The following is a 24,972-nucleotide window of genomic DNA, read 5'->3' as shown; positions in this document are numbered from 1 at the left end:
CTACTGACGAGATCGGCTAAGGATCTCCTATCTGTAAGAGGAACATAAGAGATACAGTTATGCAATAGAAGCCATTTAAACCGTTCTTCTGATATATATTTGCTGTAAAAACTATATATTTTTTCACTTTGGCTCATGCTGGCAGATAATCTAGTTCGACTCACTGCTTCAGACCAACTTGTGTTCGCCCGTCAGCTGACTAATGTCTGATATGCTGCGTTTGAAGGTGACATCCAGGCCCAGCGCACAGTGCATCCATTGGTTGCCATGGCGACGACGGATGCATGACTCCCGCAGTGACAGCTCAGAGAGTGTGCTGGGTAAACAAGGACTCCCCTGAGAGTGGGACAACCGGTAATGACACCACAGAGGAAAAAACACACAGACACACACATGAACAACACGCACACAGCAAACTCACAGGGGACCGGGGTGCTTTAGTTGTTAAAAACTCTAGCATGGCCATCTCTCCTTCCCTCCCTCCCTCCCTCTCCGTTTCTCACTTCTATCTATATCTGTCCTTTCTAACCCCTGTCTCTTCATCAGGAATACAGTATTCTCCCTTATTCAGCCAAAACTGGGCCATGGAGCACAACCCTATCCTGAGCACGTATACACTTATATGCATGTGGACGCATACTCACACACACACACGGCGGGAGTCGATGCTAATTAGCTCTACAAACAGGTCTCTGCTTGCTCCTCCCGTGTGTGTGTGTGTGTGTGTTGGGGTGACGGAGGGGCAGTGTGCCGTTAACTAACTAGTGTGTCAGGATTTCTTTTTCTGTCCTCATTTACGGAAATGAAGTTTGCCCCCTGTGTGACCCACATCTCTCGACACATGGAGGCAAGAGACATGAGGAGGGGGAAGAGAGAGAGAGAGAGACAGAAAGACATTAAAGAAGCATATCTTTTAATTTATACATGGGAGACGTGTGGTGGGCAGAGGAAGATTGCGACAAAGTGGGAGGGAGATGGAGACTCTGCGAGCAAGACTGTACCAGTCAGAGTTTCCTTCTAAGGCAAAGCGATGAGGCCAAATTTAGGGCTCTGAAGCAGATGTCAGATGGTACATGGCTCATTGGATACATCCTAATGAAGCAGATCATTGATTCTTCTCCATATACAGCCAGGGGCACAATTCAGCAGGCTTTTCCTGACAGTTTAGTGGTGCAGTGACAGCCCTGTTAGTCGCCCTGTGTCACCTTGAAGTCTTTTTCTGAGACTCAGAAGAGCAAATATGTACAGTGGTCTGAGATCAGGAGACAAATAAATAAAAGATGTAGAAGATTTGCATTTTAATGTATGATGTGAAGTTATTGAATCTGTACACCCAGTTGTGCATGCTAGCTCGTAGCTGCAGCTCTCAGTGTAGCAACCTAAAAGGGTAATGCTGAAAATCCCCAAAACTACAGTTCCTCCGATTGCCACTAGAGGGTGGCTCCAAAAGCCAATTACCATGTTTAATGTCCAACTTTACAGCAGTAATAAACATGTTTTTATGTATAATTCACTTGTTTAAATCATATAAAGGCTTAAAAGTATGTAGAATTAAGGGGCGTGGCCACTTTGAGTGACAGGTGGGCGCTGTGTGAGAATGCCTGTCCACTTCTTTGTCCATATCTGGATTTTCTGGATTATCTGGGAGTTTGACTGACTCAGAAACAACCACGATGGCCACTGAGCTTTAATACCACTCTTCCTTTTTGACGTCACAAAGGGTTCGTCCATCTTTATTCACACATTATGTCACCGCTCTAGTGGTGTCTTTCCCACACTCTGGAGTCTAAAGTTGAGGTGATGACCTTTAATGCACATCACACATAAGTCTTTACTTCAATGTAGCCGGCACACTGCACAATCCTCAGTAAATCCGGGGCTCCCCTGAAAGCTGGGAAAAGCCTCGACTGACCTAATATATATATTATATATGTATTTCCCCTGCATGAAGAAAAGCCTGAAACCGTATTGTCTAAATGCCGTGGTAGCCATCTGGTGTATCCTAGTTTTACCACCATTATATCCAGAGCGTATCATTGCAGTGATCCATCTCCTGCCGTACACAGATGATCATACTTGGTAAAAGGCAGATAAGGAATGCCTGTGGAAATTTATCAGGATTATCCTGGCTCAGCAGCAGCATTTTTCACCTGGGTCAGCTGCATAAAACTGGCTTATGTGATGGATTTTCCTCATAAATTTGGCGTATCTTCAATAAAGACATCAACCCACCTTTTTCTATTTTCACAAAGGCCACGAACTCATGAATAAGACAGCGGTGGAAAGAAGGACATGACTTCATCACAGTTTTTGGTTACTTTAAAAATATATTAGAAGTTTCAGACTTGGGGGTATCTATATAGTTTTACAGGATTTAAACGTTTTTTTAATGACACCATAATGTGTTGATTCACTTTTGAAGGAAGGCTCAGGTGGACACTTGAGGAACTGCAGTTTTTGGCTTCATTTCTCAGCTTGAGATGTTGCTTATGTTGTTTCTCCTTGTTGTTTGTTGCTCCTCCCTCTGTTGACCGGACCCCATACTGTAGGTGATCTGGGTGGTTTATGTGACTTTCAATCAGGCTAACTACAGTCTACGATCCTTTGCAACCAGGCAAGTGCTTAACAATCATTGGATCATTCCATAGTTACAATAAGTTGTAACAAAGCTTTAGAATGAGCTGCTTTAATAAAACAGTGCTGAATGGTGGAAGGACAAGCTCCTAAAGCTAAGATAAACTGTTTTTAGATGTGGCATTAGATTATTAATAAGCAGAGGTGGAGGAAGCACTGAAGCTTGGTACTTAAGTAAAAGTACAATTACCCAGCAAAATAAGAAAAAAGTACTCACACACTGAATATATATGATTGATTTCCATTGCAAAGGGAAAGGGGGCAACAGTGGCGCAGTGGGATAGCAGGGTTGTCCAATAACTGGAAGGTTGGTGGTTGGTTTACAGTATCTAAAATAAAAAAAAAAAAAGGATCTGAACAGTTACTTTCCACCACTGTTATTAAACATGTCCTTATATGTAATAGCATGTATTTTACCCACACTTGGCCATGACAGATGTTCTTACTTTTGAGTTTAGAATGCTCCATATTGATCGTGTTGGATGGTTGTTTGGAGAACATCACGTCTTATCTGTTCACCTGCCCTTTGCGTGTGTGTGTATGCTGTAGGTGAAAGTGACATCATGTTATGAGCAGAGTGATTGAATTAAATAACGCTCTGTAGACGCAGGTGAGCGCTCTGCGACTCCTGTCACGAAGCCACGTTGTTTTCACTTGACGTGGGTAAAAATATCTTATACTTGCTTTTAGGTTCGCCCATTAAAACTTTTATCTGTATAACTGCCCGTGCCATTTAGTAATACTAAAGTTTTTGTTGATAGGAGTGCAGAAGTCAAATCCTTCTCAGAGGCTGAGCAAATGTTCAACAGTAACTCTCTGCTGCATGCAGCGTCTGCCACTTAAAGCTGCCCGGAGATGGCATATAGACCTGTAAAAACATTTGAGTTTCTTGACAGCTCTATCTGGGTGTAGCAGAGTGTTATGTGAGAGTCTGAGTGTAGCTCTGGTGGATTAACCCTTGCTGTGATAATGAGAGATGATGGCAAACTAAAGACGATTGGAAAATCCTCCGCTTCGATCAGCAGATCAGCTCCGTAATCCCTGAGACCAGGTGGGGAAAGAGAGAGAGAGAGAGAGGTCACAACCTTTAAAAAAAAAAACCTGAGACAGAAAGAGACAGTAAACATTTGGAGTGAAGGGAGTCGGAGCAGAGAAGAGAGCGAATGTTTTTGAATGGCCAAAAATAGCCTGCGAGGCAGGAAAAACAAACAGACTTTCTTCTGGATTGTGACACACAAGGCTGCTTCAAAGCTGCCTGTGTGTTCCAATTAAAATAAATAAGACGGTTTTAGTGCTTCATATTACTCACACACAGCTGTTGTATATGATGATCCATACGGCCTGTGGCACTTTCAAATCAAATACAGGCCTCGAGTTAAAACATGGACTTTCTTCCAGTATAATCAGCCAATATGTTTATTTATTTGATACTGGTCCACAAAAAAAGTCCAACCTGAGTGAGGTACCCCTCCATACCTGCAGGTGGCAGTGGTCTGTGAAAATGTGATTGAAGCATCTTTCTGGATTGGTTTGTTTGTTCCACAGCTGGATTGGTTGGTCTTCAGTTTCATCGGCAGCCATGATGATGTGAAAATATTTTTGGAATATTTGGATGAGATGAAGGTGGAAAAGGGAAGGGCAGACCATTCTGTGTGCGCCCTCCTGACCTCTCACACGCAACAGACTGACCCTGAGCTCGGCCGATGATTCGACTGACTCAAACTGCCATAAGGCTGCCTGCGAGGGTCCGGGTAGTGTCAGCCACAAAACTTTGAGAGACAAAGACTCACAGCTGACCTGACTTTGACCTTCAGCTGACTGCTAGCTTGGTGTATCGTGACTCTGACTTCACGCCAGTCGTTTACAGTCATGTGAGTTTTTTGTGCACACTAACACAAAGCATCCATTTTTTTCTTGGCATGGTATTTAGTCACAGAAATACCTGAGAGAAGGAGGGGTGGGCCATCCCACTTTAATCCAGGAGTCCAGGGTTTGTGTCCCACCTTTGCTGGTCACCACACGAGACAATACCAGCTAAAGTCTGCTGCCTGTCGTGTGTCACAACATTATAACTTACACTGTTATGCTGATGCAAGCTAATGCTAACAATAAACTCTATGCACTGATGGTGAGGCGCGGGGAGCAGTGAGAAGGTCCCTGAAAGAGTGGATTAAAGCTCTTAGATTAGATGGCATGTGGTGACCTCAGCAGCACAGAGAGCAGTCACCCTTGTGTTTGGTGTGTGTGTATGTGAGAGAGAGAGAGAGAGAGAGAGAGATTATTACCAGCAGTAGAATGTGCATTAGAGATTGCTTCTGGTTCTCTTCTTACACTCTGTGTGTGTGTGTAGTGGTGGATTGTTAATCCTAATCCACTCGTGAATATACAGGCTGAGGACCAACAGCCATTAGTGTCTGTTCAGTGCTCGTGTAAGAATACAGTAGGAACATGGTAACTAGCATGTGTTTAAGACTACATGTGCTCGCGCACACACATGCGGAGATTCTCTGGTTGTGTGTGTGTGTTTCTGAGTGTGAGTGTGTGAGTGTGTGTAATCTGAGAGTGAACAGGGGGTTAGAAGGCCATTAACCAGTGCATTAGCCCCTAACTGCAGACAGACTGGGGAAAAGAAAGTGTGTGTGTGTCTGTGTGTGTGTCTGTGTGTGTGTCTGTGTGTGTAGGAAAGATGGTTTGAGGATTTCAGGGGGAAAGGGACAATGGGGGTGAGGATTTAGCTGTGAGGGTGAGGGGGATTGAGTGCATTAGTGAGTGTGTGTGTGTCAGTGTGTGTTGGGAGGGATTGAGGGGAGTTGACCCATAAAAAGCAGACAGACACACCCTGAGCATCACTCAGCCGTCTCACCTTCCCCCTCTCCCTGTTATTTAAAATATATCGGACTGAAAATTGATATTTTTATTCACTGACAGTGATGACGCAGATCCTGCTCGCCCGTCCTCCCCTGAGCTGTTTTGGCAGCTATTTACAGAGGACCTGCATTATTCATGACCACCTACTTCGATTGGCTGGAGGTGTGGTTCTGCAAATTTCCTCCCACCGCAGCTGGAGACATCAGACCGTAGATGGAGGTCTTTTCAGGCGGAGTAGGGTCCTGAGCGAAGACACCGTTGAACCTGAAGCAGGTTTTGTACTCACTTCCCACTGCGTCACATATCGTGCATATGTAGGCTGCACTTCGTTGATACGTGTTGCAGTTCATCCCATGGCCTCTAGGGGCTGGCTCCAAAAGCAAGTCAATTCCCATAGACTCCCACGATTTAGATAAACATGTTTACAGCTTGGTACAAAAAACTGTGCCTATTAATAAATTCCCATTTTGGTCCGACTGTACGTCTTTGTGACATCTTTGAGTGACAGCTGGGTAACAAGTCAGCGTGTGCTCCTGCCTGGAGCTTTCAGCCCTGCTCCATTGGCGCTCCACCTCTCGACGATTGCACCCTCCCACAGTGTATCAAAACCATTGACAGTAAAAACTATGGACAGAGCTTCCGTGACGTCATCCGTTTGTTTCTGAAGAGCCGTTTTGAGGCGCGGTGGGAGGCTCCGGGACGTGCTGACTGCCGCCGTGTTGGCAGCGTCATGTTCGCCAAAACAATACAGCAACTGTCTGTCGCCAAAGTGGCAACGCCCATAATTATGCATAATTTTAAGTCCGAATATAATGTAAAAGCGAGTGAGTTGTAAAGAAAATTCACCCCCGTACAGCTGACACTAGAAGAGAACCTATCATTTGAGACCAGAATGGTTTTTTGTACCAGGCTGTAAACATGTTCATTTCTGCTGTGAAGTCGGCCATCTTAACATGGGAGTCTATGGGAAATGACTCGCTTCTGGAGCCAGCCCCTTGTGGTTTCGGCGTGAACTACTGAGCCCCGGAGGCTGCTGCTCGGCCAAAACACTTCAGAAACCTACAGTTCGTCCATAGGCGTATACTGAGTGAAAACATACATGGTAATAAACCTCTTTCCGATCATTCCGATTGTTACCATGGAACATAATAGTTTTTTTTTTTAATATAAACCTAGCTAAGAATTGTTTCCCCAAACCTTAATGTTGAAGTTTCAGGACAGGATGTTGCCACTTTGTTACTCTGGCCACTTGGCGGCTGTGTATACGGGCCACTGTGAGGGTTCTTATTTTAAACTCTGTACACATGTTCTGCAGAGATTACAAGTTATTTACGTTGCTGAGATGGGATCAAACCTTCCAGCTGTCAGTGATGACGGTTATACAACCATAAACGCTCGATAGCATTAGCCATAAGCTACGTGTCATAGAGCTCTGTCTGTAATCAAGAGGCTGCATTTCATGCCCACAAGTGAAATCTTTCTTTTTTATATCTATATATGTGGAGTGGCTGACAGCGTGTCTGGAATAAATGAGCTGTAATTCCACGTTCGTATAAACTTGGATTAATCGTAGGAGAGGGATGGGATGGAGGAAAAAATGTGTCCATGGACAGAAATTGACAGTGAAAGAGAAGAAGTAGGAAACCAAAAGGCACCGACAGTCCTCCTATATCTGCTGTTTTCTATTATTCATGTGTTGGAGAAGCAGTCAGGAGGAAGGACCCCCCCTCATCCTCTTTAGCCTTCGCACAGTTTCACATAAAAACCATTCAAGAGAAACCAAGCTGTCTAAAAATCTTCTACTTTATTCAGTTAGATAAATGTTTTTGTAAAACATTCAATAAAAAAATGGTCTAGAATTTATTGCTCATCACCGTCATCTTTACTCTAGGACGTTTGATCTGATGCATAATAATTGTTTTTTTTTTGTTTTTTTTGTCCAAAGCACTCTCACAAGGAATATGTTGCTAAATATTTAGACAAGGTTTTATGCTGTCAGGATAATAGTAATAACATACATACATACCCACGTTCAAATCATATAAAAACAAACCAAAACAAGTAAAGTTACAGTAGCTGGACAGAAAACGGACCCGGGACAGGCCGGCCAGGAGTCACCTCATGAACTGTTTGACTTTACGTTTGGTGAGAGTTTAAAACCAGAATCAGGCAAAGTGAAAAGTTTCAGCGAGGAGAAGCTCAGAAACGAAACGATGATTTTGGAGTAACCACGCCCTTTTACACAGGAAGTGCAGGGTTCAAGTAACAGTTCAAAACCCCCTAACTGGACATTCAGGTTTAGTTGTTGCCAAACAGAAAGCTAAAAATCCAGCTAGCAGGGGATGCTAGTATCACCTTCTACCGCTCCTCCTTGGACAGAAACCTCCTGTGAAGAAGGTGAATCTGTGAGAGAAGTTCTGTGACCACAGCATCCCACGGTAGTTCGTTTTGGCAGGAACAACCTCAGGCTCACCTGGACCTGTCTGGCTCAGTTCAATCACAATCAAGATTCAATCACCTGCCGAGCATTTTCATTCAAGTGCCGGATTATTTTCAAACTGCTTCCAAGGATGCAGCTGGTTCATGTCAGGTCATTTCCTGAGGTCTAGATACTGATCATTTTCATTTTGTACCTGACCTCACTGCAGCTCATATTCTCCAGATTTTGATCAACACATAAAATTTGGACGCTATCTTTACCCCTCAGCAAAGTCTTACAGGAAGACATGCTGCCTCTCTAAAGGCAGAATATTTGACTTTATTTTTATTAAATATAACATAAAATCACCAAAGTACTGAGACGACACGAGGCCACACTGTCCCGAGTCTCTTAAAAAATCCCACATCCTTGCCACGCCTCCCCTCATGCACTTTCTCACTGAGCAGTTTGTGTGTGTTTACTTGATCTGCTCAGCCTCGAGCCTGCCTGTGTGTGTGTGTGTGTGTCCATGTCATGCAGCTGCATGTGTGCTTCACAATCCACTTGGGATGTCCGAAAATATGCGCACACATAAACACACAATTACAGTCACATGCACGCACAGCCGCAGGCCGGGTTAGAGGTCGGTGGTGATGTTTGAACCTCGTGCCACATGTATACATTCTCATTTTAAGGAAACTGTGTACAAGGCAGTAAGTAGATGGTGGTGATCTGGCAAGGTGTCGTTTAGCTTGTTTGTTTTTTTAAGTTGGGGTCAGAGGAAGTGTGTAAAGAAAAGGTGAAGAAGAGGTCTCATGAATAAATAAATAAATAAGTTAATAAGTTAAAGGGGTCCGTCTGTACATGTGTGGAGAGGCGATGTGTGCGCATGGTTTAATGTGTTGTGTGTGTGTGTGTGTGTGTGTGTCTGTGTGGTCTTCAGAGGACTGTAGAGGAGTAGGAGCAGTAAACTCGAGCCCCTCCAGGGACCGACCAGAGCTTGATTCTGCTCCGACAACACAAAGGGAGCTTCTAAAGCAAAACAACGCCGGCTGCAGATCTCGGTGTGATAACCATGCTCAACAAGCAATTCAGAAACACATTACGGAAACTGTACGAGTCACATCTGGGAGGATGATGAAGCCCAAGCACGCTGCTTCTTACAGAGCTCCAGCTTGGTCTCACTGTAAATTCTAATGTTCAGGTTTTGTGTTTATTTGGGTTTTTTAACATGGATTTTTTTTTCCTACATTGGCCAAATTTTATAGGAACCTCAACATTACTTTTATGTCAACACATTTTTCAACATGTATTCACAGCCATGAAATTCTCTGAATGCCTCTGTAGACACACAGGAGCTACTGCTGCTACGCTAGCATGCCACACCTTCTGTTCACCCAGAAAATCTTTCTTTACTTGCGCACTAGAGATGGAAATTTGACTGTTAAGTAGGCGATCAATTAATATTTTTCATGAAAATGTTGATAAACCATAGCTTTACTGTTAGAATGCCTCTTTTGCTACATGCCTTGAGGTGCCTGATCTAATTTAAGTTGTTCAATGCAGTTTTTAATGTTGTTTTTTTCCCAATTAAAGATTTGGATATTTGATTAACTTACAATTAAACCTAGCAAGACGTCATTTTGATCTCTCACAATGGATCAAACCTCCTCCAGCACTGATGTACAGTCAGAATGTGACTCTACAGCTCCTCGCAGCTCGAAAATAGAAGAAGAAAAGAAACAATCTGCAGATAAAAAGCTTGTGATTGGCAGCTGCATACATAAGTTGTTATATTCATATATAAAGACACAGAGTACAAGTTTCGATCGTCATCATCTTATCATAGTTAGGATGCATTGCCGTGGCAGGAGTAACGTTGCAGTGAATGTGCGGCAGTCAGGAGAAAACCCAGAGTTTTCGGTGATGAGTGTGTGTCTGTCAGTGTGTGCTCTCGTGGGTGTCGTAAGTTGTTTTCGGGTATCAACTGTTGTACATTCACTGTGAGAGGTTAGGAGGCGCTGTCCTGGGAAGGGCAGCTCCGGGGGTTGTCTGTAGGCGCAGGAGGGAGTGTGTTCAACGGTCATGGCAGAGTGGACGAGTTCTTCTAGAGAAGGATGCATTTTCCTTTCTCCACCCACGGGTTGTTCTTCATCAGCTCAGGGTTCAGGAAGGGGTCGTCCGGGACGCCGTCCTCTATCCATTTTACCAAACTTTTAGAGAGAGAGAGAGAGAGAGAGAGGGAGAGAGAGAGAGAGAGAGAGAGAGAGAGAGGGAGGCATTTTTAAAATTCCAGAGGAAGATTAAGTCCCTTAATTCCCATACAAGTAAAGAGAATGAGTAGTAAAGTAACATTTCACGTATTTAAGTATCTTTACAAACCATCATTGGTGTGGCCAACATGAATTTATTAGCTTAGGCCCCGTTCACACTGGAGAAAGTCAGTCCAGCTAGAGTAGGATTGAATCCAGATTTAAGCTGGATACGTTCAGACCTATTTTCACACATGCGTGTCCGCGCTCAATCCAGCTTAACCCGGCTTGTTTGTTGTCCTCCAAACCACTAGGTGGCGCCTCGTAATATACAGAGTCCGTTTAGGCCGCAGTAGGAACGTGTGTGCAGATGCGTTTTTTGGGTCGTGTCGCTCGTTCTTTCGTTTATTCCTTTGCAGCCCTGTGGAGTTCGACGGGTGTTTTCATACCGCTTTTGTACGCGACCCGGACACTGTCTCTGTTAACCGGAAGTATCTGCGTTCAGACCTGAGCCATATTTGAGCCAATCCGGCTAGATCCACCTCCAACAGGTGGATCTAGATCTAGATTCACGTTGTTCAGACTCAGAAAAAAACTATCCAGATATATCCAGATATGGCCCGAATTGATTTTCCCAGTGTGAACAGGGTCTTAGCTTGGCTAGGCTAATAAACATATTTCCCCACATATCAAACATTTGGATTCAAATAGCCACTTTTACAACATTAAATGCACATTACGATAAAAACTCTCCGCCATCTTCTTGGGTCCAAGTTAAGATTTTACATGCACTTACACTAGGACCACAGGAGGGCGCACGGCCTTGTAAAGCCTTAATTCTAGTCTTAAAATTTGAGGGGTACTGTTGTCACATATGAGTCTGGACTTCCTTCCTGCTGTTCTGATAAACACTATATTTAAATAATGTGAATTATTTGACATCATTAGTCACTCCAGCATGATGATTACAGATAACGGTGATATGACTTAATTAACTAGCACTGTCTTAGAGGCTACTGTCACAGTCACATCATCTTAGCATTCAGCAGAGCTGTGGCCATCATTAGTTTCCCTTCCAGCGCTCTCTTTATCTGTCTCATGCTTCCACTGCGGCGCCGCCAGATTAAGCACCAATCAAGAAAAACTCAGAAGAAACACTTCATCTGAGGCTTCATCAGAAACTTTGGACTAATGCTGCTTCTCAAAGCATCCAGGGTCAGTGTTTCTGAAACCCTGCTTCTTATGTGAATATAAAAAGAAACCACTGAAGAGATATGAGGCTCTGAAGCAGCGGCACTGTTCACTGGATCATCCAGGAACTGTAAAGTAAGACTGCTGAAAATGATTGTTCACCATCTAGCTTAAAGTTTTCATGCGAGAGTCCAGGCTGTAGGTGTCTATTTCCAGTGTAAAGTTGGACATTTTGGCCCTGTTCACACTGGAGAAAGTCATTCCAGCTAGAGTAGGATTGAGCCCAGACAGCCTTTAAGCTGGATGCGTTCAGACCTATTTTCAAATCTGGCTAGCACACAGTTGTGTCCGCACTCAATCTGGCTTCATCCAGCATGTTTGCTGTTCTCCAAACCACTAGGTGGCGCCTCGTAATATGGCTAATAATGTGGCTAGCCGGATTCGCTAGCCACATTTGCATTCACACCTGAGCCACATTTGAGCCAATCCTGCTAGATCCACCTCTCGAGGGTGGATCTAGCCGGCTTGAAATCAAACTGGATTCAGCCGGATTGGAGGTGTTCACACTCGGAAAAAAATCACATCTGGATTGATCTGGATGCGGCCAAATCCTGCTTAAGCCACAGTTTTTTCCCCAGTGTGAACGGGGCCTATATCATGGAGGTCTACATCGATCGAGCCAGCCTCTGGTGGCCAACTGAGGAACTGCACCTTCCTACAACCCCTGGCAGTTCCAGAGCTGGGGTAGCAGTGTTTGACTTTGTGCTAATGTGCTAATGTAAGCTAATCACTACAAACCTCAGAAAGCTGCTCTTTGGATGCTGGTATTACCTCCAAAAAGCAGATCTTATACAGCATAAACGATGGCGTAACTGCCTCCTGCTGTCATCTCTCCATTAACACCAGGACCCTCACTGGGGCAAACCATGATGCAAGGCTGTAGCTTTAAGCCCTGGCTGTACCACATCGTACAGAAATGACAGTCTGGATTTGCATGTTTTAAAGACTCACTCAGTCACTGTTTTGGAGGACTTCTCTCTTTTGAAGGCCAGCTGGTACTTGAGGCTCTCCACCTCCTTCTTCATCTGGGGCAGGTCCATCTCATCCATGGCTGCAGCTTGATGTAGGGCTTCTCTACCTGTACACACACACAGCAGGAGCAGACTTCTATTTATACCGCGCACTGTTAAATAGCAGGCAGCCGACACATTCGATACACCTGTGCCCCGCAGCAAGAACACCACAAAGTACATCTGATGTGTAACTGCTGCTTAGTGATTCCACCTACAGGCAGTAGAAGAGTAGCCTGTCAGATTCAAGAGAGTACAAGCACGTGCTGCCAGAACTGGCAGACCCTCTTATCACCACAGGATACATCCAGTTCATTTCGTTTGGGTCCTTTGGGCTCCACGTTTAAACTAATTACATTTGCAGATTTTGGTTCGTTTCTTGTTTACTGTCACACGTACTTTGAGTAATAGCCACATTTATGAGGAGAAAACGCTTTGCTTCTATACAAACAGGAAGGAAAAGGACACCATGTACTGGAGCTGTGTCCTGATTCTTCCCATCAGCCTCTCTCCCTTCCTGTCCTGTGTGCATTTGCAGCGACGTGCCCCAACACTAAACTTCACTCTATGAGATGAGTGTTTAGCACTCCCCTTCAACTTCACACCCCGCCGCCTCCAGGGCAATCTGAAGCAAAAAAAAAGAACAGAGGAAGAAGGCTACAGTGCACCTGAAGCTGGATGGGATCCTTTATTACAGTGATTCCCAAGCAGGGGCACTCACACCCCAGAGAGGAGCTCTGCCTCTGCCGAGAGAACGTGTGAAATCTGCTCCAACTACACTGCGGTTGTATCGCTCTGCTGACAAGTGGTCATCCCTCCACAGCGATGTTATCTTCATCCTCTTCCGCTGCGTCTTTTTCCTTTCTGTTCCTCTCACTCTCCACCCACGCTCTCTGTCCACTATATTCTCTCAGTAATACTCTGCCCCTCTGTGTGTGTGTGTCTGTGTGAGTCATTCGAGGATTCGGGTGAGCAGAGTGCTTGTCTGGTCTGCACTCAGAATTGATCTTGTTGAGGTGCTTCAACACAGAAACAACAGTGGTATTTTTAAGGGGGCATTGAATAACGCTTGATATTATGCAATTGTCCTTTATGACAGTTTAGTGAGTGAGGGGGCATTCGGAGGCCGGGGATCGCAGGTCTGAGTTCAACACCTACTACACCACGTAGCGAGGATGCTGATGAATACTCTCTTTTATCAGAGTCTATATTTAAATAGCTCTGAAACACTGCTGCTATTTTTACTGAGATGGAGGAAAACTATTGGCTGGGCGCATCTTTACACATCGTTTTTACTTCTGTGCTACTAATGTCTTCTCTTTTTTTATGCTTTGGACAAATTTGAAAAAAACTCAACATTTCCTGATTTGAAGTCTAAAAAAAAAGCTTACACCGAAGTGGCCCAAACTGCAGTCCCTCAAATGGCCACTTGAGGGTGTCTCCAAACATTAGTCAACTCCAAAAGAGCAGCTACGCAGAAGACTGTAAATAAACATATATGAGCTTTCTGCTACCACACATATGATTTTTGGAGTGCTGTAAAGCCGGACCTGTTGAAGCACAGGGGTGCATGAGTATACAGCCTCAAGTGGCCATTTGAGGAACTGCAGGTTTTCCATGTTGTCTAGTGCAAAGTGTATTTATATGGTACATTTGTTCTGTAGTTTCCAGTTTAGAATGTAGAGTGTATCAGACTCTGAACATCTCCTGTGCAAACATACAGAAGCTTCTTAAGCTAGCATGCAGTTCAGTTTCTTTTTACATCTTTAGCTACTTAATATAGAGCTATCGGGGGGAATCCAAATTTGTGTCTGAAGATCATTAGCAGAGATGGAAATCTGACTGTTGGGATGGTTTTTGTGAATATTTGTCATCCGTTTGTTTACATTAGCTCATCTATATTTGTTAGCTAATCTCTTCCAGTGCTTCTTCTGTTATTTTCGACAATGAATCCGTGGATTCAGGAGCCAAAATCTGATCTACCTAAAAACTAATTGTGTCTTATGGATTGTTCAATGTGGCTTTAACTTCTCAGGCCTGGATATTGCCACATCGTTTGCATCAAGTCTTTGTGCCCGTCTCACAGACCGATGCAGGAAAGGGAGTGAAAAAGTAGCAAAGATGAGTCTGGATGAATCTGTGGAAAGAAAATGAATAAAGACAGGAGACTGACGAAGACACTGCCAGGAAACAAGAGAGGGAGACGCAGAGAGAGAAGCTGGGAAATAGATGGATAGCGCAGACAAATAGATGTGAAACTGGAAACGAGGTGGAGAGTGAAAATAGGGATGAAGGAGATGGTGAGTGATGGAGTTAGAGTGAGGAAAGCATCCAATCCCTCTGCCGTCTCTGGAGGATGCTGCTGAAACCTGATCTCATCCAGGAACTGGCCATCACCCTCCCTGTAGTCTAAGACACCAACACACACACACACACACATTGTCGTGTAATATTGCACCTGGTGTTTTCCTCAACCTCACAATTAGACACGAGTGTACACACCGCCCTGAATCACTGCTTCTGTTTTTCCTTTCTTGTTCAGTCCAGTCGACTTGTTGTTTTTTAAAGCGTGTTCAATGGTTTATTAATCTGAGGTGTTTGAATAATTGGAGATATGCATCGGCCTTTTACATGTATGCCCAGCTAGATGATTGATTAGCTGTGTTACAGCGACTAAAACTCCACTCTGACAAGGACAGATCAATAACTGCCAGTTATCGCTTATGGTTGCTTAATTATTGATGATCTGGTACATAAAAAAATGATTTTCTTTTTCACATGAATTAGTTGTAGTTATTCAATATTATAGACATTTTCAACTTCCTTACTAAGAGATGTATGAGAAGGCTATCACCATGTCATGTTAGCTTAGCATAAAAATTACTAAGAGGTCAAAACTGTTGTGACTGTAGGTCACTGCAACTTAGAGTGCAGCATCTAGTGTAACTGCTGCCAAAATGTCATCGCTTGTAGTGTATTATTTAGCAAAGAATATTAGCATTAGCTCTTTTAGCATGATAAATGGCTAACAAGTGTGCACCGCCTCTTTTACACCATCCTAATGTTACAAATTGGGATTTTTTTCACAAACGTGTTTTGCTAGAGGCCTGCTTTTGTACACTTCTATCTGAAATAATAACTTTAAAAAACCAATAATCTTGTTTGTTGTTCAGCATGACGATAAGCATGCAGTCAAAGTGACCCTGAATCCCAAGTTAACTCCTGACTCCTGACTTTGAATGTGCTGCATGTGCCCTTCATGTCTATGTTTGTCTCCTGCGTCTGGGCTTTACATGACCTCAGACACCACACAATGTAAATAACATAAAGACAGGACCGTCGTGCTGTCATGTGGCGTCGCATACTGTGAGGTGTGAATCAAAAAGATTAGTCGCATTTCCACTTTCTTTCTGTCATTACATTCTGGTATCTGCTTTCTGTCTGCAGCTTCCTGCCAAAGACGCCTCCTCGCGGAGTCCGCCCGGTCCATTTTTACAAATTTAAAATACATCACACATTAAGAGCCCCCCCCCCCCTCTCTCTCTCTGTCAGCTTTCTAGTTACGTACAATTTAGTTGATAAAACAACTCAAAATAACACATTCAGCCTGAACCACACGTTTCAAAGGCCTCTGCAGAGTATTAAACACATCTCCTGCAGCTTTATTATGATCTCTTGATAAAAGTGCCAGAAACTGATCTCTCTTGTCTGCTCACTGTCACAGAGCCTCCTCAAAGGTTCTCTCACTGCCCCCCCCCCCCCCCCCCCAATCTGGCATCCCACCATCTGCCATTAAGAGAAAGTCCAAGAGCTTCTTGTTCACACAGGATGTGGTGAGGATGTGTATTGGCAGGAGCCCATTGACTTCCATGTTAGCATTTACAGTGGAACCTCTACTGGCAGTTGCGACATTTTGTAGCTCTGTTGGCTTCATTGCACACTTCTGAAACCTTTCAGGTTGTTTTTATGTATCCTGAGATTGTTTTGCGTCTCTGTCCTCTCAAATTTCTGCTTTGAGTTTCTCGTCTTTTTGAGCTTGTTTGAGTCTCCTGCAGTCATTTTGTGGTTGTTTTAATCTCACAGCCTCTCTGTGGTTATTTAACATCTCTGTGGTTGTTTTGAATCATTTCAAATCTCAAATGTGTTCATATTATATTACCACCGGAGTGGTTTTTCATTTTTGTTGTAGTTGTTTCAAATCTCTTGTAGTTTATTTCGTTTCTCTCTGGGATTGTTTTGAGTCTTTTTGGATTAGTTCAAAGGTTGTTTGAGCCTCTTTGCAGTCATTTAAAATCTCTTTGTAGTCGTTAAAACATTTTTTTTGTGCTTTGCGCTTGATTCAGATCTCACTGTGGATGTTTTAACGTCTCACTGTGGTCGTTTTTTCTCTTTTCAGTAACTCAACCTGCCCAAAAGTATCATTAGAACAGGACAAGCTAATTACATTTTACTTACACCTACAGTAAAAATACATCACCGCATGGAAATGTGTTGTTCAGTTGTCATTGTTATGCTATGTACCAACATGCAGTTGTGTATTTGTGTGTGTGTTGTGTGCATTTTTAAAAAAAGATATGTGTGGGTGGGTGTGAGGAGGAGAAAGTGGGGTAGGTAGTTGTTTTAGGGGAGGGTATGTAGGTCGCACAGTGATTTAGGTCAAAAGCATCCAAAGATTAACCTTTACCCCCCCGCCTGCTCGGCTATCTCCCCAGCCTCACATACTATGTGTGTGTCTGTGTGTGTGTGTGTGGAGCAGGTGGCACTGTGAGGTGAGCTGCTATCAATGCTATCTTATGATGATGGGTTGATGTTACACTAGAAGACCAGAGAGAGGTGGAGATAAAAGCAGGACGACAGAGCAGGATAAATAAAACGCAGAGAGACGGATGATTGGAAACAGAGTGAGAGGCTCTTCTTGCCTGTATAGCTACTGCATTGTAAATAGAGGCTAAAAATAGACAGGAACAGGCAGAGCTCCTCTGACCAGCTGAGGGTAGAGACTGAGGAAGACAGAAGAGACTCCTTAAAACTGAGGACAGGAGGCTGCAGAGGAAGACAGAGGCCCGATGCTGCTGACAGACTTATACAACCAGCTGATCTGTTCAGTGACTGGAACCAGTCCAGCTGACAGTCACACCAGTGCGGCCCTGACTGCAGGGACGGGAAACATACAGTCGATGGAAGCTGATCAATGCGGGGCCTGGACGTGGATGGGATGTTTGTGTGTGTGACGTACCCACAGGGTGAAAAGCAAACTGAGAGCGAGGGGCGTGGCCAAAGCGATGGCCTGACACACCCCGGCGTTTTAAAACGACAACAAAACCAACACAAAACACAAAAACACATCGATACAGAATGAGCAGAAAGAGGGCTGAATGCTGCGAAGAGGTGAACTCCACGAAATGCAACACAAATACAGACAAAACAACCACAAAAGAACACAAAACACCTAAAATAACCAAAACTACCACAACTACAACATGAGTGGAAACAGGCCGAGAGAGTGTAACACAATGACTCCAAACTGCCACAGAGGGACACACAACGACCAAGTGATTCAAACCAACCACAGAAGAGACATAAAAAAAAACACATCAGCACCATGAGACAAAGCTACAGCTGTGTGTGTGAGGTGGGTTCACAGACAGCAGCTAATGATTCTAAAGTTCTTTGCTTTTATTTCATGACACCATTGAGTTAGAACTTTTCGTACCCTCCTTCCTTAACGTTTGCCCCATCACCTATCTTTAAACCAGAGTCAAATGAGGGCAGAAAAGGAGAGGAGGAGGTGGAGGTGGAGGTGGAGGTGGAGGAGGAGAAAATCTAAGTTTTATATAACATCCGTGGGTTCTATATGGCTTATTACCAGGGTGCCTGCGTGTTGCGGGGCTGGAGGCGGACAGCACGGAGGGAAAGTCTGAGCACCGCGCTGCACTTCTGGTGCTGATGATAAAGGTCAGTTTGACCTCCTGTGTCACTTCCAGCTGCAGCTGTGCTGCTTGTTGTGTTGTGTGTTGTGTAATGAGGCTGACAGAGGAAGTGGCAGGTCTTACCTCACTGACGCGCCGGTGGAGGCTGTTGCTCTTTTTCCAAGTCTGACGGGTGCAGAGAGGAGACGGCTGGTCCGGCACACGGATGGAGGGTTTTGAATGTCCCCCAGCTGGAAAACAAACCGCAGCACTTAATGTCCGTCAGAGGCGGTGCGCACTCGCGGTATCCACCGGCAGAGATGAAGGGTAGAAAAAATCCGCAGTCTCCGGAGTAAAAGAGACGATGACGAGCAGTCTGAGGCGGTCTGCAGGAGGCTGCAGGAGGCTGTGTCACCCGGTGCTCCGGCCGGCGGCTGCTGAAGCTCAAAGCTGCCCGAGGATGAAGCGGGGGAAGGAACAACTTAACGAAGTGGTCCGGTGCGCGCTCCGCCGTTCACTGCCCCGATTCAGAGCTGGGATCCTCCTATATGAGCGCCCGCGCGTGCGTGCGTGTGTGCGCGCATGTGTTGTGTGTGTGTGCACGAGAGAGAGAGAGAGAGAGAGAGAGAGAGGGGGGGGGAGAGAGAGTTCCCTGAGGATGTGTTTGGAGAGTTTACCAGGCGAGGCGGGGGAGGTGGTGCGGCAGGTGGAGTTAATAAAGGAAACACTCTTTTTTGCTCAGTGTGTGTGTGTGTGTGTGTGTGTGTGTGTGTGTGTGTGTGTGTGTGTGTGTGTGTTTGGTGTCAGTGTGTGCGTGTGCGTGCGCGCGCGCGTGTTGACCCTTTTTTTGCCCCCATTGCCAGACTCTGGATTTCTGCCCTAATATGGCCACTTATAGCTCCATCTGTAAAAGGCAGATTTATTTCCTCCACTGGAGGGAAACTTTGTTTTATTTCACATAAACATTTGACCATAGAGGGATCTGCATTTATTCCATTAGTGTATGTAATATAACACAGTCACCACCGAACCAACGGTCAGGACTGAATTCTAGTGTTTTGCATCTGAATATTCTGTCTGTAAAAAGTTGTTGTCAGGACAGAACCTGTCGCCATGGTAACTAAAAAAATGGCAGAGAAACTTTTCAATAGGGGAATCATCAGCCTATTGACGGCTTATTAAAAAAACCATGTGATCACTTTCTGCTGGTGTCACCAAACCTCCACTGTGCATGTAGCTTCTTATAGTGAGCTGATTGATTGATTGATTGACTGATTGATTGATCTTAGTGGCTATTGAGTGCAAGAATCCACTTTTCTCATTTTGCTTTTTCTTTTCAGTCACAGTTCGGTTCTGCTCAGATAACATCACACTACAGTAAATGAATTTGAGCCTGAGCTGACCATTAAAAAAATCCAATGCTGAATCAGCAGATATAAGTAACTGGCACCATCTGCCATTAAAGGTCGGGTAGGAGATTTCATTCTGAAGCACTTTTTGTTAAATTAGTGTAACTTCTCTTTACAATCCGTTAGCAACCGATTAGTTCGGCAGTTTCTCATTAAAACGAAGAATATGAATCATCTGAAGCTATAAAACATAAAAACATCAGCCAATCCTCCGGGTGGACCCTGTAGGAGTATTGGCTGGTTGTCACTCTCTTCCTGCTCTGTGCACCAGAGAGGTACGTGCATGATGGCCGAGGTCACAGACCGCAGCTCGTCTTCAGGTGATGGCGTCCATGTGATTGGAGGCGTGGCTTCGGGGTGAGAGGTTTAACATAAGACCACAGCCAGTGAGCAGTTAAAGGGACAATTTGTAAAAAAAAAAAAAAAAAAAAAGTCGGGGAGTCGGAGTGGTCAGCTGCTCAGGCAGAAAGTGTATTCTAATGCTCAGACATCAGAGCAATCACCCATAGGTCCACACCTCCCTTTACAGATATTCATCTGGACAAATTCTGATGACAGACGTTGTGTCTGTCTGTTAATCTGCCTCTTTGTTGCCAAACTCGTGGATTACACATAGGGTGATGTCAGAGGTGCTTTGACCATAGCTGTCTGTATAATGTCTATGGTTGCAGGGCTGCTGTGAGTGTTGCTCCAGCTCACATTTACTCCCAGCCATATGGGATGTCATCCTGAGACAGTGATCGGGTTTCATCCCATCAATTTTCTCATCCCATCCCAGTCCAGAATTCAATGAACATGAACACTGGCTAAGGTATTGCAGCTCATTAACAACACATTATGAATCGATACAGAGTCGTGTGATTCTTCATTGATGTTTTAAATGTAAGAACACCCCCCCCCCCCCCAACACTTCACCTGATACATTTACAGGCTTCATTAAGAGCTGTGACCATCTCAGGGAGCAGAGACACCTGATGGAATTAGTCCCCTTCACCTCTCAGGGTCACGGTCCGCCACTCTTTAAGGTCCCCCTGGAAAAAAACTAATTATTTTCCATTGGACAAGAGAACATTTCCTGTACCTGCTGTCAGTCAGCGGCTGGACCCAGAGCTCAGCGCTCATGCTGGGAGCAGAGGTTCTCCACCACTCACACACAGAGTGTGAAATTGGCTGTCCTACAAAACCTTGAAAAGTTTTTTTCCCTCTCTCTGTCTCTTGACACTATTGATTCCCAAGAGCAGAGGGCCGAAGAGGCTTCTGCTCCAGGCGGCGTACAGATGCTACGATCACTGCATGTGAGCACAGACGGCGATGATACATCAGAATAATTCAGAATTTTGGATTTATTAGCCAGTTTCTTGTGCCAACAACAAATTTGAAGACATAAATTCGTCACAAAAGACAAATCAGTCTTCAATCTTTCCGAACACACAGCTTGTAATCAGCCTTGTCTTTGCAAACATGCTCGTATGCTGATGTCAACTCAAACTCAACAGACCCTTTGAATGCGGAACGTTCTGGAAACACCTTCTGGCTTCGGGCTTTTCACGAGCTCTTTCTAATCCAGGAAGTCACCACTCTTTCACCCATTCCCATTAATCTGATGTAATTCATGGTGTGACCTATTTGATGAGTGCTCACAGCCAGTAAAGAGGGTCTGGATTAGATTAGATTACAGCTCTTTGTGTAGATGCGCACACAGCTCAGAGATTGCATACCATGTTTTACTGTATGTGTGCACTTTGTGTGTGTGTGTGTGTGTGTGTGTGCGTTGGATCCATCAGTGAAAGCCTCCTGGTTTAAGTTGACGAGTCAGTCGACCGCGATGCATTGACTGTAATTCATCCAGTTTGTTGGAGGCCTGTTCGGTGCTCAGTGGTGTTTCTCCAGAAGCATCTTCCTGTATTTATGAAGCTGGAACCCACCGTGATGGTAACCAAACGTGGTGATGGCAGGAGTGGACGGTTTTCCTAAATGTTTTTGCGTGTTTTAACGCCAACCCATGATCTTTATCTAAGCTCTCAACCTGTTTATTGTTGAAGCCTATCCCAGCTGTCGGTTTACTGTGGACATGTTGCCAGTCTGTTGCAGGGTTAACACAGAGAGACAAACTATCCCTTGTGCCCACACCTTTAGAATCCCCAATAACCTAACATGCAGGACTTTGGTGTGCAGGGGGACGTCAGAGTACCCAGGAAAAACTCCATACAGAAAGGCCCCAGCCGGATTCGAACCAGGAACCTTCTTGCCCTGTGACTACTACTACTACTGCACCCTTTCCCAGTGAAGAGAAAAGCCAGATATTAGCGGCTGTCAATGGACGAGGGTTAGGTAATCCCAGTCTCTGACAGGGCCTCTATAAGTAATGACTGTTCACAATGTACCTCCACCATAATTTACCTGCCGATATTTGCCTGTGGATGTGGAGCTGCTCCTGCTTGCGTGCAGAGAGGTGGAGCTTTTTAAAATTGGGAAACACACACAGATGTAAGTAGTGATGTGAGCAGCAGCAGCAGCAGCAGCAGCACTTAGAGACAGGGTCTTACTCAGCACTGATCATTAATTCATGATGCACATCTCAGATGGAAGCTCACATCAGAAACCTCGGCTTTACATTACCGGACTGACTGACTGACCAGGACAGACATGAAAAATGGATGGAGCACAGGCTGGAAAAGACGCAGGGCTTCATCTGGGAGGGACTGGAGGCAGAAGGATTTCTTGTGCGACGTGTCTCACGAAGAGTTTGAACCGCAAAACTCCGACCTCTAGTCACGCCCAAAAAACACTTTAAAAATATTCATCTGGACAAATTCTGATGACGGACGTCTGTCTGTTAATCTGCCTCTTTGTTACATTTTTCACATCACATCATAAATTGAAGGAAACAGCTGTTTACATGTATTTACAGTGTAAAAATGGAACCTCTATGAAAACAGATTACATCTCTCCTTCCTCTGTCCTTCTCTCCCTCCTGCTGCTTCCATCATCCTGCCTCGCTTATCCTCCTCCACCACCTCCAGCAGCAGCGCCGCCACCCTGCCCCGCTCCATTGTGTGCCCGCCTGTCTCTCTGTAATCCAGTGTGTTTCATTGTGGCTGTGCTGCATGTGGCTCAGCTGCACTTTGGCCCCTAATGGACCCAGTCAATGGGGCGACTTGCCACCCTGTTGTCTCTATCCAGGTCAAGTGCACACATATCAGAGTGTGTGTGTGTGCGTGCAGGCTTTGTGTGTTTTTTTGTTTGCATGTGTGCTTGCTGACAGTCGCACATGTGGAAAGATAAGTGACGGTGTAAAAGGTGCAATCTAATTCAGTGTCAGACTCTGTTCAGTTCATCGTTTTTTTTCTATATAAACTATATAAACTCGCGGTGGAAAGTAACTAAGTATTTGTACTTTGTTACTGTACTTAAGTAATTTTTATGTATTTATACTTAAGTAAAAATAACAGCTCATACTTTCTCCTCTGACTCCATGCTGCAGCTGTTACCTGGACTTTCTCCTCCACTACATGTCTCCAGTGTCTGTAGTTCCTTGTTCCATGTGATGAACACAGTGTGGACTGATGAGAGGTCAGACTCTGCATGGAGCTGGTGTCACGCTGCAGCTGTGTTTCTATAATGAGCCTCAGTCATGATGCCGGTGCTCTGGCTCAGTGAGCTAACTAGTTAGCTGCTGTCTGCTAACACAGGTCCATCCATGAATGTCTGATGAACATGAATCATAACATGAATCTACAACAGGAACACTGACACAGTAAACATGCTGAATGCCTGTTTGTTATCAGCAGCCTCTCTGTTCACTTGATGCCCACAGCCTGCCTCATGACACACAGACCTGTCCACAGCTGCTTCTGGACTGAACATGGACATTAACTACACATGCTCCATTTTACTTTGATTATTTTAACCTGTTCACATCCTTTGGAAATCAATCATATATATTCAGTGTGTGAGTACTTTTACTTTGAATACTCAAGTCTTAAGTCTTAAGTACTTTTAAAAGTACTTAAGACTTTTACTTAAGTAGGATTGTTGATGCAGCACTTCTACTTTTACTTGAGTATATACTTTGCTGGGTATTTGTACTTTTACTTCAGTGCTTCCTCCACCTCTGGTTGTGTGTCTGTGCTGTAGTGTTTTTTCTTAGTTCACTGTCGTCCATTTTCACCTCACTAACTGCTCATGTATCAAAAAAGCTTGACTTTACCTCCAGGTATTTAAAATGACCGTTTATTTCTCAGCTTCAAAGTGAGACGGGAGCAGATTTCGTGTCGTCTCCCATTAGTTTGAAATGAGTCTGTGCTGATGTGACTCTGAATGTCACGTTGGAAGCATGTTGTCTGTGTGAGAGGGAGACGGAGCATTGTGCTGTCAGCCCGTCACAGGCATGGTTATCTGCACAGAAGGAGGCGAGCGCTTTGTGAATGGAGCCTGAACAATGAAACATTCTGTAATTGCACATTCAGAGAGGCTGGCAAAGACACTCCGTGCACACTGTCAGCTGTTTGAGGCATCTTAGCAGCATGAAAGGAGGGACGGCCTTTTTGGAAACGAATCCCTTTTTCTCTGGACTTTTTGAGCCTCCTCTGTTGTTATGATCGCAGATAAAACACAGTTTAGCAACGCGTCCAGAACATCTGCATCAGGGACACTGTGTGTGTGTGTGTGTTAAAGCTAAAAGTTTGTGTGTGTTTTTGTGCGCTGGAGGGAGGAGGAAGGGGTTTGTCTTGTCACTGCTGTCCCACACAAAGAAGATAAAGCTGCTAATGGCCCGGGTTTCCTCTAATGGAACGCTGAGCTGTGTGTCTGTGTGCACGCATCAACAAAGCTGCATTCAGAACATCTCTTATTCATGGCTGCATTACGGCATTCAGGCTCTTTTTCTATTTACAGCTCCCTCTCCCAGTACATGTGGCCATCTTTTCACTTGCAGCTACTGTTGTCAGGCTGTAGTTCGGCTTCATGGTCTCATCGTCTCACAGCTTGACTTTCTTGTTATGACATCTTTGTCTCTTACATTGTTGTATATACATATATTTTTACTTTTTCTACTTCCTATGCACATACAAAGGGCGGGGAGGCTTCTTTAAACACTCCTATCTTTTCCTACTCTCACATGTATATTCCTTTTTTTATAAATGTGATGACAGGCACTGTAATGGCAGTGTTCAGTGAATAATTTCTCATTTGAGCCACTTTTTGGCCTCTTGGCTCCAT

The 24,972-nt window shown here is 44.5% G+C and overlaps 1 protein-coding gene across 1 annotated transcript; it reads right to left on the bottom strand.

Moving 5' to 3' along the window:
• Window positions 1-7,287: 7,287 nt before the first annotated feature.
• On the bottom strand, window positions 7,288-18,852 carry gng13b (guanine nucleotide binding protein (G protein), gamma 13b). Its single transcript, XM_028412092.1, has 3 exons — window positions 18,488-18,852; window positions 12,376-12,502; window positions 7,288-10,134 (listed from the first exon to the last, which is right to left on the bottom strand). The coding sequence occupies exons 2-3, from the start codon at window positions 12,471-12,473 to the stop codon at window positions 10,029-10,031; spliced, it is 204 nt and encodes a 67-aa protein (XP_028267893.1). The 5' UTR covers window positions 12,474-12,502; window positions 18,488-18,852; the 3' UTR covers window positions 7,288-10,028.
• Between the last annotated feature and the right edge of the window lie 6,120 nt (window positions 18,853-24,972).

Source organism: Parambassis ranga, chromosome 8, assembly GCF_900634625.1.
Source record: "Parambassis ranga chromosome 8, fParRan2.1, whole genome shotgun sequence".
NCBI classification, from domain to species: Eukaryota; Metazoa; Chordata; class Actinopteri; family Ambassidae; genus Parambassis; species Parambassis ranga.
The sequence above is the reverse complement of the archived record's forward strand: the minus strand, read 5'-3'. Positions and strand labels throughout refer to the sequence as shown.

Bases quoted from the DNA above. Each gene is read 5' to 3' on its own strand.
- gng13b (XM_028412092.1), bottom strand. From the start codon at position 12,473: ATGGATGAGATGGACCTGCCCCAGATGAAGAAGGAGGTGGAGAGCCTC. The intron at 10,135-12,375 runs GTGAGTCTTTAA...TCTCTCTAAAAG, and splicing joins TCCTCCAAAACAGTGACTGA to TTTGGTAAAATGGATAGAGG.